General features: G+C 42.9%; 1 protein-coding gene across 1 annotated transcript; it reads left to right on the forward strand.

Annotated features, from left to right (window-relative positions):
- The first annotated feature begins 2,631 nt into the window (after positions 1-2,631).
- slc22a17 (solute carrier family 22 member 17) lies at positions 2,632-14,580 on the forward strand. Its single transcript, XM_055928754.1, has 10 exons — positions 2,632-3,164; positions 4,085-4,604; positions 6,631-6,734; positions 7,194-7,348; positions 9,317-9,482; positions 10,139-10,254; positions 10,382-10,487; positions 11,092-11,315; positions 11,963-12,074; positions 12,280-14,580. Exons 2-10 carry the CDS (start codon positions 4,143-4,145, stop codon positions 12,554-12,556), a joined length of 1,722 nt encoding a protein of 573 aa, XP_055784729.1. The 5' UTR covers positions 2,632-3,164; positions 4,085-4,142; the 3' UTR covers positions 12,557-14,580.
- The last annotated feature ends 1,230 nt before the right edge of the window (positions 14,581-15,810 follow it).

Consider the following 15,810-nt stretch of genomic DNA (forward strand, 5'->3'; position numbering starts at 1 on the left):
ACGGCACTCCAGGCGATACTTTCCACGCTGCCTAGCTCAAGACAACATCGCATGTGATGTGGATGAAGTCTTATAGCCACAAAGAAGGCGAGATGTAGCCCAAATTAGATTAATTTATTTCAGAATAATTTTGTTAAACCCCCTCACAGAAACCACTTTATGTCACCAACTGTTTTCCAACACATTTGGGGGCATGCAAATGTAAAGAAAATTGGACAATTTAGTATATTGTTTTTATTTTATTTTACCCCTTTTTCCCACCAATTTCGTGATTACAATCTTGTCTCATCGCTGCAACTCCCCAACAGGCTCTGGAGAGGCGAAGGTCGAGTCATGCGTCCTCCCGAAACATGAAGCTGCGCTTCTTAACACCCGCTTGCTTAACCCAGAAGCCAGCTTCACCAATGTGTCAGAGGAAACACTGTTCAACTGATGACCAGATTCAGCCTGCAGGTGCCAGGCCCGCCACAAGGAATCGCTAGAGCGCGATGAGCCAAGTAAAGCCCCCCTGGCCAAACCCTCCCCTAACCCGGATGATGCTGGGCCAATTGTGCGCCGCCCTATGGGACTCCCGGTCACGGACGGTTGTGACAGCCCAAGATTGAACCCAAAGGCTGTAGTGATGCCGCAACACTGCGATGCAGTGCCTTAGACAGCTGCACCACTAGCGAGGGCCCTCATTTCGTGTATTTTCATATCAGATTCAAATCATTTTCAGTTACCCCTTATCTTTACCAGTGAAGACTTTTGGTGTTTTCCTCTGCTTAGATGCTGCTGACCCCTGCCAAATCTTAAAATGCCTGGATAGGTATTTTACATATCAGCTAACCACATAATTATGTGAGAGCAATCTGGTGTCCAATGGCACAGTTGATGATGTGGCAAACAACCATTAGTTGATGCATGCAAACGTCTGAGCAGGGGACTACGACCAGTGTTACATTTAACCCTGCAGCAGTGATGCCAATTTAGCAACTTTTCAGACTACCCTGGCAACTTTCTTTTCAAATAGCACCTAGCAACAAATGTAGCTACTTTTAAAAATGTATTTGGAACTTTTAGCAACTTTTGAAAAGTGACTCAAACGCTAAAATGCACGCAATTTCCCTCTAAATGACCCTGAAAATTAGATGGCATGCAGCCTGTTACAGTATGCAGGCCATGGAAGAACTGAGACATTTTCAGCATCCAGGAATTGTTTACAGATCCTTGCGACATGGGGCCGTGCATTATCATGCTGAAACATCAGGTGATGGCGGCAGATGAATGGCACGGTATCTCTGTGGTTTCAAATTGACATTGATAAAATACAGTTGTGTTCATTGTTCGAACTTTATGCCTGCGCATACCATAACCCCACCGCCACCATGGGACACTCTGTTTACAATGTTGACATCAGCAAACAGCTCGCCCATACGACACCATACACGTGGTCTGAGGCAGTGTTGGAAAAAGTACCCAATTGTCATACTTGAGTAAAAGTATACATACCTTGATAGAAAACGACTCAAGTAAAAGTGAAAGTCACCCAGTAAAATCCTACTTGAGTAAAAGTCTGAAAGGATTTGGTTTTAAATATACTTAAGTATCAAAAGTAAATGTAATTGCTAAAATATACTTAAGTGTCAAAATTAAAAGTATAAATCATTTCAAATTCCTTATATTAAGCAAACCAGACGTCACCATTTCTGTTTTTTAATTTTTAATTTACGGATAGCCATGGGCACGCTCCAACACTCAGACATCATCTACGAATGAAGCATGTGTTTAGTGAGTCCGCCAGATCAGAGGCAGTAGGGATGACCGGTAATGTTCACTCGATAAGTGTGTGAATTAGACAATTTTCCTGTCCTGCTAAGCATTCAAAATGTAACAAATACTTTTGGGTGTCAGGGAAATATATGGAGTAAAAGTACATAATTTTCTTTAGGAATGTAGTGTAGTGAAAGTAAAAGTTGTCAAAAATATAAATAGTAAAGTAAAGTACAGATACCCCCCAAAAACTACTTAAGTAGTACTTTCAAGTATTTTTACTTAAGTACTTTACACCACTGGTCTGCGGTTGTGAGGCCGGTTGGATGTACTGCCAAATTCTTTAAAACAAGATTCAATTATCTGGCAACCGCTCTGGTGAGCATTCCTGCAGTCAGCATGCCAACTGCACACTCCCTCAAAACTTGAGACATCTGTGGAATTGTGTTGTGTGACACAACTGCACATTAGAGTGAACTTTTATTGTCCCCAGCACCTGTGTATTGATCATGCTGTTTAATCAGCTTGATATGCCAAACCTGTCAGGTGGATGGATTATTTTGGCAAAGGAGAAATGCTCACGTACAGAGGGATGGAAACAACTTTGTGCTCAACATTTTAGAGTATTTTTGTGCTATTTTTGTGCTTATGGAACATTTCTGGGATTTTTAATTTCAGCTCATGAAACATGGAACACTTTACATGTTGTGTTTATATTTTTGTTCAGTGTAGTACAACTCATAATGTGCGTTTTTTCAACCTTGAGATTAATCTATGAATTATGGCCCCACCATGTGGCAGATGGCTTAATTTACAGTGAAAGAGGGGACGTCGGTCTCCTCAACGATTTCACCCGATTTCTCACGAGCCTGAATGTCGCTTCCCCCATTGCAGTTTTCCACCCCCTTTGTCCCAGAGAGGATCGGTTCGACAATGGCTGTCACCCGTCCCCTTTAAGATGATTTCGGAAATAATAATGTATTATTTAATTACTTAACACTTTCTTTCATGTCGGCGGACAATACACTTAGGTCGCGCAACAACATTAGAAATCAGGGACCATAGAAGTCGAACATGACAATATAGCCCAAAAATTGCTTAATTAGGTGTCTATGTTGAAACGGCGTTTTCTTCTCTGACATGACTTTAGTTTCCAGTGCTTCATACAATACTACCCTGGGACAGTAGCCTATGTCACAGGAGGATGGAATAATCGACAGCCGACAGAGAGAAGACGCATAGGAAGAGTAAAGGGAATGCGGTGAAAACCCAACTCAATTCGGAACACTGTTCCCTTTATCCCCTGCAATGTTTTGGCTTTACCAAAACGGACGTTTGAAAGTGACAGTGGGCAATCGTTAACCTACCGGATGTATTATAATATCTGACGACTATAATAATACTGGAAAGGGGTAAGTCATTTTGCTGCTACTGTCCCCATGCCACCCAAACTGTGACAATATTGTATATTTACAGAATAATGTGTTTTGCTGTCTGTCTGCCCGGGGCAGGTGCGTGTGTGCATTTTTGTCAGTGACCTAATATGACACCACCATTTCAGTGTAGGCTTGACATTTATTCATCCCACAGGTTGAATCAACGTTGTTTCATTTCAATGAAATTACGTGGAACCAACGTATAATAGACGTTAAATTGACGTCTTTGCCCAGTGAGATCGTACAATGTTACTTGAATGTTCTTTTTCTGGTGGTTTGTGTGTTGCTCTATGTTACCTCTATTAAACTATGCGTTTGCTCTTTTCCTTCCATGCAGCACTGTTCCCTGTCTGAAAAGCCTCTTATGTAACTGGAATTCCTTTAGCAGAACTTCCTGGCCTTGTAGCAGCCTAGAACATTAACATAATAGACCATGTGCACTTGTGGCTGATAGTGTAGGCTCAAAACAACATGTCCAAATACCTTGTTTTGATCTTGGGCAATAGGATACAGCTGTATAATGTATTCCCTACACGTGTATAGCCATGCTACAAATAAACACTTCCTGTGTGATTCAACCAGCAATAGAATGGGTATATCCACCAATGTAATACAAAGCTTAACATGATTTAATGTGGTTGGCATTGCTCCCTCTATTATGGGATTGGAGATGTAATTTGCCAGGGTTTATGATTATGCACTATAAAAGTAAAAAAAAAAAAAAAAAAAAAAAAGACTGTTTAAGTCTGTAAATAAATAAGAATGAAGATCCATTCACTCACTGAACAATTGTTGTTATTTCATCATATTCTGCAGGTGCACTGTAGCTAATAATATATTTGTGAGAAAGTAGTCATAGTCAGTGTCATTCTTTTTTTAATGTTTTCCCTCCACAGATATTTCCCATATTTCCCACTCCCCCAGGATTGACCACAACCTCTCTGACCCTCAGTCATGACATCACCTGAGTCACCCCTCCCCTCCCCTTCCCCCTGTCCGCCTCCCCCCCTCCCCTCTTCTCCCACTCCCTCGTCTCCCGCTCCTTCCTCCTCTCTCCCGCTTCCCCCCTCCCTGCCTCCCACGGGGGAGGTGATGGTCCTGGCCCTAGGGAGGAAGAAACAGAGGATGCTCATCTGTCTCTCCCTCTTGCCCAATCTCTTCCTGGCCTTCCTTCTCTCCTCGGATCCCCTGCTCACCCTCGCCTCGCCCCACCACTGCCGCCTCCTGGGACCTTCGCCTGCTCCGCAGGTCCTCAACGCCTCTCTGCCCTGGGAGAAAGGGGGCAGAGTGGGGGACAGCGGAGGGCTGTCTCAGTGCAAGCAGTATATCAACGGTACCCAGTCCGGGGTGGAGAACTGCGATGCTGGCTGGGACTACAATGTCACAGAAGGATTGAGAATTAACATTGTTACTGAGGTACCTCAAGGAACTTTGTCGGTCTCATTGTTTTCTTGATTAGTTTGTATATCCCGGTCTCAGAATCCAAATTACATAATGGATTACTGAGTAGATTCTGATAAGAAGTGAAGCACTGCTACCCTTACACGGTAAAAAATGCCTTCACCATTAACGCTGCTTTGATTAAAAATGTCATAGACAGTCACAGCACTCTCAGTGTCAGAAAACATGATCCAATGCTTTGCAGCAGTAATGATGTGTGTACTTATTATAAAATGTCTTATGACGCTTCAGGCCTAATGTCTTTAGCAGAACTGTTGTCCACCACACCCACAATTTCCCATGGAGGTATTTAGCTCTCACTTGGCTCACTGTGGACTCTCTCTCTATTTGTTTTGAATTCCATGAGTGATGCGGGTGGGAAACCTGGTGCTTCTGTAAGCTGTTCTGTCGGCCCGTTGCCCTCTGTGGTTAGCTAAACATACACTGGTCAAAAGTAGTCATTGTAATTTAAGAGACAGACTACTGCAGCGGTTTTACCATGTGCTTGTAGACAGCAGGAATATCATCCAGTCTCTCTGTTCATTAATAGAAGGCTCGATTCAGCGGTTGATTTACGAGTGTATTTTTACCTTTAGTCATGATCGACCAGTATAACGCCACTATGCTGCTTCAGCAACTTCTCACAGAAGCCAGAACAGCCCTCACCAGTCTCCACCATTAATCAATAAGGCTTCAGTAGAAATACTGAACTAAACATCTTTAAGCAAATGCCTTGTGACACCATTTTGTAGTAGAATTGTCAGGGCAGACGTCTATGCTCATTTGACATTGAGGTTTTAGTATAAGAGGGAAGAAACAGAAGGGTATTATAATGCTTTTGATTCATGTTCATAACTGGTTTGAGCAGTTTGTGAACTTGTTTGTGTGCAAGTTTGGCATTTCTTATTTTTTCCAAGCACGTCGTCCATATGAATGCTATCATTTGTGAGGTAACTATACTGAACAAAAATATAAATGCAATATGCAACATTTTCAAAGATTTTGCTAAATTACAGTTCATAATAGGAAATCAGTCAATTTAAATAAATAAATAATGCCCTAATCTATGGATTTCACATGACTGGGCAGGGGTGCAGTAATGGGTGGGCCTGGGAGGGCTTTATTGCAGACAGACATAGTCCTGGGCTGGCGTGGGCCGGTTGGACATACTGACAAATTCTCTAAAACGATGTTGGAGGCGGCTTATGGTAGAGAAATTAACATAAAATTAACTGGAAACAGCTCTGGTGGACATTCCTACAGTCAGCATGCCAATTGGACGCTCCCTCAAAACTTGAGACATCTGTGGAATTGTGTTGTGTGACAAAACTGCTTATTTTAGAGTGGCATTTTATTGTCCCCAGCACAAGGTGCACCTGTTTAATCAGCTTCTTGATATACCACACCTGTCAGGTGAATGGATTATCTTGACAGAGGATAAAATGCTCACTAACAGGGATGTAAACAAATTTGTGCACAACATTTGAGAAAAATAAGCTTTTTGTGCTTATGGAACATTTCTGGGGTCTTGAAACAAGGGACCCGCACTTTACGTGTTGCGTTTATATTTTTGTTCAGTGTATATAGTTCAGCCATGCCAAACCAGGGATAGGATGAGTGATAGTATGTGACAGGCTCTTCATGCGTCCCTGTATAGGGTCCTATTACTTAAGGCATTGTTAGCAGCAGGTTCCTGACTCTGCCCAGAAACTATGCTATCTCATTGTAATCACTTAGCTTTCAACAGTAGCGAATGCACCAATGGAGCACTTCAGATGTAATAACAAAGCCATGCTCAAGTTATTTCTAACAAAATGGAAATGATTGAAATAACATTTCAATATAGTGTAGTTTGGTTGAAATTAGTTGTTTTGTATTACCTGGAACCGTGTCCTATTGATGGAATGATTGTGCGTAACAAAACATATGTCTACCTCCCTCTCTTCTCTTTCTGTAACCTTTTGTTGGTTTTCCACCTCCTTCCTTCTCTTTCCTCTCCCAGTGGGATTTAGTGTGTGGTCAGTACTGGCTGGTCCCAGTCGAGGAGGTGTCCTTCATCCTGGGTGTTCTGACAGGATGCCTGGGACTGGGCTTTGCTGCTGACAGGTAAGATGACACTAGAAATACAAAGGAAAAGGTGAGGGTTAGACTAGGGGGGTGAGACCTCTTGAGGATTGAGAGTCAGAAGAAGCCAATTGAATTAGCAAACAAGAATGACGCTTTCGGCGACAGTTTCACTAACTCAGGCTTAGACTGCACTTGAATCCAGACAATGGTCCTAAAAATGTGGTGGAATGAACATGGTTTGAGTATATTTGTTGTCTCAGTCCTGATAAAGTCTGGGAATATACAATAGATGTCCATAATATGTATTTTACTATGTATGTACATGGTCATTACAAAACATTTGATCTAAAATGACCCTGGTTCATTACTAGCTTAATCCAGGAATGTTTACGAGGCCTACGCCTGGCTTTAATTTCCATGAAACTGGCCCATGGTGTTTGGAGGCCTCTGCTTATGCCCTAAGATCTTTGTATTTTCTCTTTCTTGTTTTTTTCTCAGGCTGGGCAGGTTGAAGACACTGCTCACCTCGCTAACCCTCTCGGTGGTATTTGGCGTGCTTGTGTGCGTCTCTACCTCCCCCCCTATCTTTATTGTCATGCGCTTTTGCCTGGCTGCTGCTAGTGCTGGTGTCTACCTCATGCTTTACATCACACGTGAGTACTATCCAGATACCGATGCCATAGTACAGTGGTTTCCAAACTGTGCGAAGGGTCGGCAGAGGGGGGTGCACCCCCCCCCAAAGGAACTCAGTCTGGCTTTAAATGTACTCTTGAAAGTTGGAGTAGTAGAATGGACAAGGTGCGATTTCGAATTTCGAATTTCTTGTCATGTAAGTCATTGCATTCAGTGCCTTCACAAAGTATTCTTACCCCTTGACTTTTTCCACATTTTGTTAGGTTACAGCCTTAATCTAAAATGTATCAAATCTTTTTTTCCCCCTCATCAATCTACACACCATACTCCATAATGACAAAGAAAAAACAGGATTTAGAATTAAAATAAATAATAATAATAAATAAATAAGGAAATTTCACATTTACATAATTATTCAGATCCTTTACTCAGTACTTTCTTGAAGCACCTTTGGCAGCGATTACAGCCTCAAGTCTTCTTGGGTATGAGACTTGTCCCGAAGCCACTCCTGTGTTGTCTTGGCTGTGTGCTTAGGGTTGTTGTCCTGTTGGAAGGTGAACCTTCGCCTCAGTCTGAGGTCCCGAACACTCTGGAACAGGTTTTCATCAAGGATCTCTCTGTACTTTGCTCCGTTTATCTTTGCCTCGATCCTAACTAGTTTTCCAGTTCCGGCCGCTGAAAAACACCCCCGCAGCATGATGCTTCCACCACCATGCTTCACTGTAGGGATGGTGCCAGGTTTCCGCCAGAAGTGACGCTTGTCATTCAGGCCAAGGAGTTCAATCTTGGTTTCATCAGACCAGAGAATCTTGTGTCTCATCATCTGAGAGTCTTTAGGTGCCTTTTGGCAAACTCCAAGCGGGCTGTCATGTGCCTTTTACTGAGGAGTGGCTTCTGTCTGGCCACTCTACCATAAAGGCCCGATTGGTGGAGTGCTGCAGAGAAGGTTGTCCTTCTGGAAGGTTCTCCCATCTCCACAGAGGAACTCTGGAGCTCTGTCAGAGTGACCATCAGGTTCTTGGTCACCTCCCTGACCAAGGCCCTTCTCCCCCGATTGCTCAGGTTGGCCGGGTGGCCAGCTCTAGGAAGAGTCTTGGTGGTTCCAAACTTCTTCCATTTAAGAATGATGGAGGCCACTGTGTTCTTGGGGACCTTCAATCCTGCAGAAATGTTTTGGTAACCTTCCCCAGATCTGTGCCTTGATACAATCCTGTCTCGGACCTCTACGGACAATTCCTTCGACCTCATGGCTTGGTTTTTGCTCTGACATGTACTGTCAACTGTGGGACCTTATTTTGACAGGTGTGTGCCTTTCCAAATCATGTCCAATCAATTTGTAAAAACATCTTAAGTATGATCAATGGAAACAGGTTGCACCTGAACTCAATTTCAAATCTCATAGCAAAGGGTGAAACTTATGTAAATAAGGTATTTCTGTGTTTTATTTCAATAAATACGTATTCTCTTTGTTATTATCGGGTATTGTGTGTAGATTACTGAGATTTTTATTTAATCCATTTTAGAATAGCGCTGTTACATAACAAAATGCGGAAAAAGTCAAGGGGTCTGAATACTTTCCGAAGGCACTGTACCTTAGAGAGCTATTCATAACTTGTCAGAAATATCCAGATCAACTAGCCCATGTCAGCTAGCATTTTTTTATGTCGGTTTTTTAGCCCATAGATCATTTTTTTGTCACTCAAATATCACGATTACACATTAGACATGTTGAAATGTATATTACTGCAAGAAAATTCGCTTTAAAACTGCAAAATTGTATTTGCACACCATTCGGGGGGGGGGGGGGGCGGGCGAGTGAAAACGTTTGGGAACCCCTGCCATAGTACACAAGGCTCTAAATAATAGCATCAAAACACTACTGCATCTTAAAACTATTTTGAGAATTGACCAAAGACCAAACCTGTTTACTAATTGTACAACATTGTTGTGTCTGTAATCATTCATCGTTCTGTTTGTTTGATTGACAGGTCTTGAACTCTGTGATCCCTCACTGCGTCTGCTGGTCACCATGGTGGCAGGACTAACTACGGTTTCTGGGGAGCTGCTGTTGCTGGGTGTTGCTCTGTCTTGCCAGTCCTGGAGGGGCTTACTCGGAGCTGGGGCTGCACCACTCTCTCTGTTCCTCACCTATGGGTGAGTGTGTGTGCTGTGTTGGAGGACAGAAACCTATGCACAAGGGAATGCGGAATATGGTAGTAATTTGATTAAAGACCTAAAAGCAAACTAACTTGTTGAGAGCATTGTATTGATTTAAAGCCCCCTGTTTCATTCAGCAATTAGTTCAAGTCAGAATACATTAGCATTTGTCTACAAGGTGCAGTGTTCTTACGTTTACATTTTAGCAGACACTCTTATCCAGAGTGACTTGCAGGAGCAATTAGGGTTAATTGCCTTGCTCAAGGGCATATCGGCAGATTTTTCACCTAGTTGGCTCAGGGATTCAAACCAGCAACCTTTCAGTTACTGGCTCAACGCTCTTAGCCGCAAGGCTACCTGCCGCCTTTTGTTTCAAAGCATTACTTTTTATTGCAAATAGCAAATTTAACACAGAGAAAATAAAATGCAGTCCTCTGTCAGTTGGTAGAGCATGGTGCTTTCAATGCCAGGATAGTGGGTTCGATTCTGTAGTGGGCACGCATGACTGTAAAAGTCTCTTTCAGATAAATGCATCCTTTAAGTGGCATATTCCTATTTTTTTCAATCTAATATAACAACATTGCTGTTCCAGGAGAGAGAATATAGTAATATGGAAGCTAGGAATTTACATGAAAATGTTTGTTTTGTTTCAGTATTCCAGGAGTATTTCCTGAGTCTCCTCGCTGGCTTCTTCTCTCTGAGAGATCAGCTGATCTGAATTCCTTCAGTGAAAGAAGAGATAGAGAGAGGGATGACGAGAGCTTCACAGGTGTGTGGGAACCATTTTGTCTTTCTGCATTGGTCTTTTCATGAGATTTGCTGTCTATTGTTTGAAAACGTCTCCGCTGATGCCTCCACTGTGACATGGTGGTGTGACATTGTTGTCATTATTGCAGAGTTGGACTCGGAGCCGTCTCCCTCTACTTACCCCCACCTGTCCTTCCCAGAGCTTGTACACAGCAGGAACATCTGGAAAAACATGTGTGTGCTCGGCTTCACCTCGTAAGTCACCTAACTGTGTCATTTGAAGTTAGCCCTCACACGTTTGGTCACACTTTAAAGCTGGATTCCTTAGTTGCTACATCCATTTTTGGACTTTTTTCAATTAATTGTAAAAACAAAATGTATGTAAACAAACACGGTATAGTTTCAAAAGATGGTTACAACAATCATTTTGATATCATGGATGGTCAGTCCTTGCTTCCATAGCTCCGTCTATGAATTTGAGAGTGGTTACATTTCCCCAGGTCTATCCCTTAGCTTTTCACCAACACACAGGTGGGGTGGCTGCTTTGTTATTGTTTCAATTTATGATTTTAGCCTTAAATAGTTGCATGCATAGTAGTATTAGTAGTACTACAGTACTTACATGAACATTTAAGTTCTTTGTTTAATTACATGTAACTACTCATTTCAAGTAGTAACAACATTCTGGTAACCAAACATAGTAGTATCAGTATGTATGCCACACTTAGATACAAACAACCTAATGTAAAGGTTTGCCCTTGCTTTTATCAACATTGTACTGGTAAGCACACATAGGATTATAGTAGTTGCCAAACAGACCATGATTTTCCATCTCCATCTCTCTCCTGTTGTCTGTCAGGTTCATTTCCCATGGCATTAGTCATTGTTACAGCTCATTTCGGGGTGATGTCAGAGGCACTGCCCCCAGCTTCTATTGGACCTATCTGCTGTCCGTCTGTGCTGGAGGAGGGGCCTGGCTGTTGTTATGGGCAACCGTGAACAGGTGTGGTCGCCGTGGTATCCTGCTCCTCGCCATGACTATGACAGGGCTGGCATCTCTGATTCTCCTCGGACTGATGGAGTGTAAGTTGGTGCTCAAGGTGGAAGTTGCCCTTAATAGATGTAATGTCCCCTGTTTCCTCTAAGCTGCGTGCGTAGAGAAATGAACATCCAATTCTCTGGCAACAGCTCTGTTGGACATTCCTGCAGTCAGCATGCCAATTGCACGCTCCCTCAAAACTTGAGACATCTGTGGCATTGTGTTGTGTGACAAAACTGTACATTTTAGAGTGCACTTTTATTGTCCCCAGCACCAAGGTGCACCTGTGTAAGGATCATGCTGTTGAATCAGCTTCTTTATATGCCACACCTGTCAGGTGGATGGATTATCTTGACAAAGGAGAAATGCACACTAACTGGGATGTTAACAAATTTGTGCATAAAATTTGAGAGAAATAAGCTTTTTGTGCTTATGGAATATTTCTGGACTATTTTATTTTTGTTCAGTATAGTTACGACTCCGTAAGTTTTCAATGGACATTCATTACTGGAAGCACAGATCCTCTTTGCATGGTGCCACCTTGTGGGTGAATGGTGGTATTTCAGTTCATGTAGGACACTGCAATGGCAGTAAAATCAAAGCCATGTCTCAGTTTCAGCTGTAATCACAAGCCAGTCAGAGCCTGGGGAGTTCAGTGCTAAGTTAACTCTCCCTCCTGTCCCTCTCTTAGATCTAAGTGAGGCGGCCATCACTGTGTTCTCAGTGATGGGACTTTTCTCCTCCCAGGCGGCTGCCTCTCTCTGTGTCCTCTTCACTGCAGAGATCATGCCAACCATCATCAGGTAAGGACCAGCAACTCATAGACTGTCACATGAGTCTTCACGATCTAGGCTTGTTCTTTGTATTAGGTGTATTATTAGGCCTTAAAGGCATGTTAGACTTCAATGTGAATGGGTGTAATGTCAGGCTTGGTTCTCGTATTATCTCTCTTCCCTGGCCCTTCCTCTTTTGGAAATCACTGACCTTTGACCTTACCCTCTTGTCCAGGGGCAGTGGCGTGGGCACGGTGTTGGCCCTGGGCTGCGTGGGCCGCCTCACCTCGCCCCTCATGGACCTGCGCAACCACTACGGCTACTTCCTGCACCACGTGGTGTACTCCTCCCTGGCCCTGCTGGCCGTGCTCTCCATCCTGCTGCTGCCCGAGAGCAAGAGGAAACCCCTGCCCCAGACGCTGGCCGATGGGGAGCAGTACCGACGCCCCCCGCTGGGCAGGAGGAGGAGGGACAACGTTCCCCTGCTGGCCACCCCCAACCCAGAGACCTAGCCGCCTAAACGTCACACATCAGTCATAACGCCAGCCCAGAGTGTCACCAGGTCCATGCTGCAGAAAGGAAGATGGGTGAAAATGAAGAGGGAGAAGTGCTGTCTGGTTAAGATGGTTGTGTAGAGCCAGTGAAGGGAGATGGTAGAATCAACCACACACTCTACTCTTCCTAACATATCATTTTCTAGTCATTCCTAATGTAACAGTATAACTTTACGGCGTCCCCTCGCCCCGACACGGGCGCGAACCTGGGACCCTCTGCACACATCAACAACGGTCGCCCACGAAGCACAGTCGTTACCCATCGCTCCACAAAAGCCGCGGCCCTTGCAAAGCAAGGGGCAACACTACTTAAGTCTCAGAGCAAGTGACGTAACTGATTGAAATGCTACTAGCGCGCACTCGCTAACTAGCTAGCCATTTCACATCCGTTACACTAACACAGGAGTGTGGGTGGGGCGGCCATACGTCGTTCGTCTGTCTCCATTTCTGCCAATGAAGTGAGTGTGTGTGTGTACGTGACTGTGTATATGCGCACGCGTATGTGTGGCCCTGGTCGGATGGCGGCGTGGAGAGTGCTCGTCTTGCAGTGACCTGCCCCCCCCACCTTTCCTATAAGGCCTGCGTGTCAGGAAAGGGCATCAGCTGCTTCATGCTTATGCTCCAGAACGCCCACCTTTGATGTGTATGATCTGACAGAGCATGGCATCACACACAGCTCACAGAGGCAGATCTACTGCCCTGTAAATACCATAAACCTAGTTTCTTTAACTTAATGAATGCTGGCTTATCTGTTGATAAAAAACAGTAGGAGTTTTGTTACATAGTGCTGGATCTTGGCAGAGTGCTTTTGTACTGTGCACATCTGTCTACTGCTCTTAAAGGCAATGGGGAAAATAATATTGATCGATTGAAGATGAATTGAGTAACGTTATAATAGAGAGTAGTTTGAGGAAACGTTGTGAACTTGCATCAAATAAATAGTAATAGACGTCCTCCTACAATCAGTTAATAAAAAAGAGAGAAAATGACATTTTAATGTACTGTAGTTCCTCAAACTCAAACTTGATTGGATGTGATAAAATTATATGAATTATATTTTCAGATGTGGCCTGGAGCCAATACTGTTTATGGGTCATTAATCTTGATGGTCTTGTCTCTGCTCTCAGACCCACCTTACTGTAGGCTCCTCTGAAGACATAGGAAGAGATGATAGAGTGCCTATGTATTCAGAGCTGAAAACCTTGTGTAAATATACATGTATGGTAGAGAATGGATGGACACACCTTTACACTCCCCTATGTGTTTATTTAGACAGTGAAGCTGAAACTTTTCATTTGGCTTTATACTCCAGCATTTTGAGATCAAATGTTTCATATAAGGCGACAGTAGATCATGTCACCTTTTATTTAAGGTTAGTTTCATACATGTCTGTTTTACTGTTTAGAAATTAAAACTAGTTCCCCCCCATATGAAGGGGTCATAAGTATTTGGACAAATTAACCTATAGTGTATTACATTTAGTCCAAAATGTTGTATTTTACCCCATATTTGTTGCACGCAATGAATACACCGTGCTGGTAACTATACAAACTTGTTGGATGCATTTGCAGTTTGTTTTGGTTGTGTTTTCAGATTATGTTGTACCCAATAGAAATGAATGGTAGATCATGTATAGTGACTTTCACTGGATCTATTCCACAGCCTTCTCTGAGCGGAGGGCAGAGGTGAGGGCTAGGCAGGATGGGGTTTGAAGTTAGGGAGGGAAAAATACACTTACCTACCGAAACACCTCCCTCTGCCGGTCTTTGGTAGTTTCTTTACAATGCACTCAACAATTATAATATTAATATTGATATTATTGATGATGAAAATAACTATTAATAACTTGACAATAGTAATAAAATGTTAGACAATGCTGTTTGCTTAAGATTTTCTGTTAAGTAATCCAGCAATGTAATTATGTTAATAACTTGAACCTGATTTCATTGAAAATAAAATGTTAAGTAAACAATGGGCTGTTATGTGTCTTGTCTGTGTATTGATGTCGTCAGAAAGCTAACAGCCCCACATCATATTGATCTTGTACATGTCCTTTAAGTCCTTTAACATTGTATCATTGACTTTTTGTTTTGCCACCCCCCCCCCCCCCCCCCCCCCCAGAAAACAATTTACAACATGACGGTGGGCAGATTGTGTTTTTGTGACAGTAACATAATTTCAGTGTTATTGAATGCTGGCAGGCAATGATATAATCATCTTTATTACCTTGCAAAACATTGCTGACACCAGTTCAACTGCTCTTGTCAACCAATAACAAAAACAGTGACAGTAAAAAAAGATGTGCATGTGTCCAGAGACAAGCTGGCTGCTGTTTACTTCTATTTCTTTGCAAGGGCGAGTAATGTTTAGTGAGTTGTTCGCTTATTTGTGTCTGAAAGTAGCTAGCATGTTAGCTTGGGTGCTTGACTGCCAGGACAGAACGCTCGGATCAACCCTTAAAGAGATGGATGGGGCTAAAGCTTAAGAGGGTGTGAACGATGCTGAATGAGTGTAGACAACGAAGAGTTCTCCAATAGTAGTAGCAAACAATTCAAAGGCCGTTTTCTCAAAAGCGAGTTTACAAGTTAATCAACTTTCAAAGCAAAATTACTTTCCCATTGTTCCTCAATAAAAGTCTCTACTTTCATCCAATGTAAAAAATACAATTTCAAATGTTGCTCCTTAAGACCGATTTGAGCTGGTCGGTCACATATTTTATTGGCGGTTTCCTTTTTTTTGTGCAAGAAAAAAATTAAACATGCCACCTGGTGGCAGACAAGACACACAACACCCATAAACAACAAATTCATACAATAAGAAGTAAAACATTAATATACAATTGGCAGCTTAACAAGGAGCAATAATAGTGATACAGTTGATTCGGGTCCTTTACGGCACCAGCTAGGTTGTGATTGTGAGCTTGGGTTAGGAAAATTAAATTAAATTGGTGCATCGTTCCGGATGTGTACAGGCTTCTAATATATACAGCATATGCGTCACACTTGTGTCCTAACCCAGGTGCTGGAGTTGTAGGCAAACTCAGGGAAAACAGAAAGGAAAACGCTGCGCGCCGCTGTTCATGCTCCCAGGTGATATTTATTTACAACAACATTTCGACCCTTAGGTCTTCATCAGGCATCCATGTCCCAGGCGGGGGTGGAAGGTCCTATATACAGGGGCAGTACTCAGTGACATCACTTCTTGAAACAGTA

This window comes from Salvelinus fontinalis, chromosome 7, assembly GCF_029448725.1.
Source record: "Salvelinus fontinalis isolate EN_2023a chromosome 7, ASM2944872v1, whole genome shotgun sequence".
NCBI lineage: Eukaryota > Metazoa > Chordata > Actinopteri > Salmoniformes > Salmonidae > Salvelinus > Salvelinus fontinalis.

Excerpts from the sequence above, each read along its gene's own strand:
- slc22a17 (XM_055928754.1), top strand. The coding sequence starts at position 4,143 with ATGACATCACCTGAGTCACCCCTCCCCTCCCCTTCCCCCTGTCCGCCT. Across the intron at positions 10,255-10,381 it reads GGATGACGAGAGCTTCACAG|AGTTGGACTCGGAGCCGTCT; the intron begins GTGTGTGGGAAC and ends TCATTATTGCAG. Across the intron at positions 10,488-11,091 it reads TGTGTGCTCGGCTTCACCTC|GTTCATTTCCCATGGCATTA; the intron begins GTAAGTCACCTA and ends GTTGTCTGTCAG.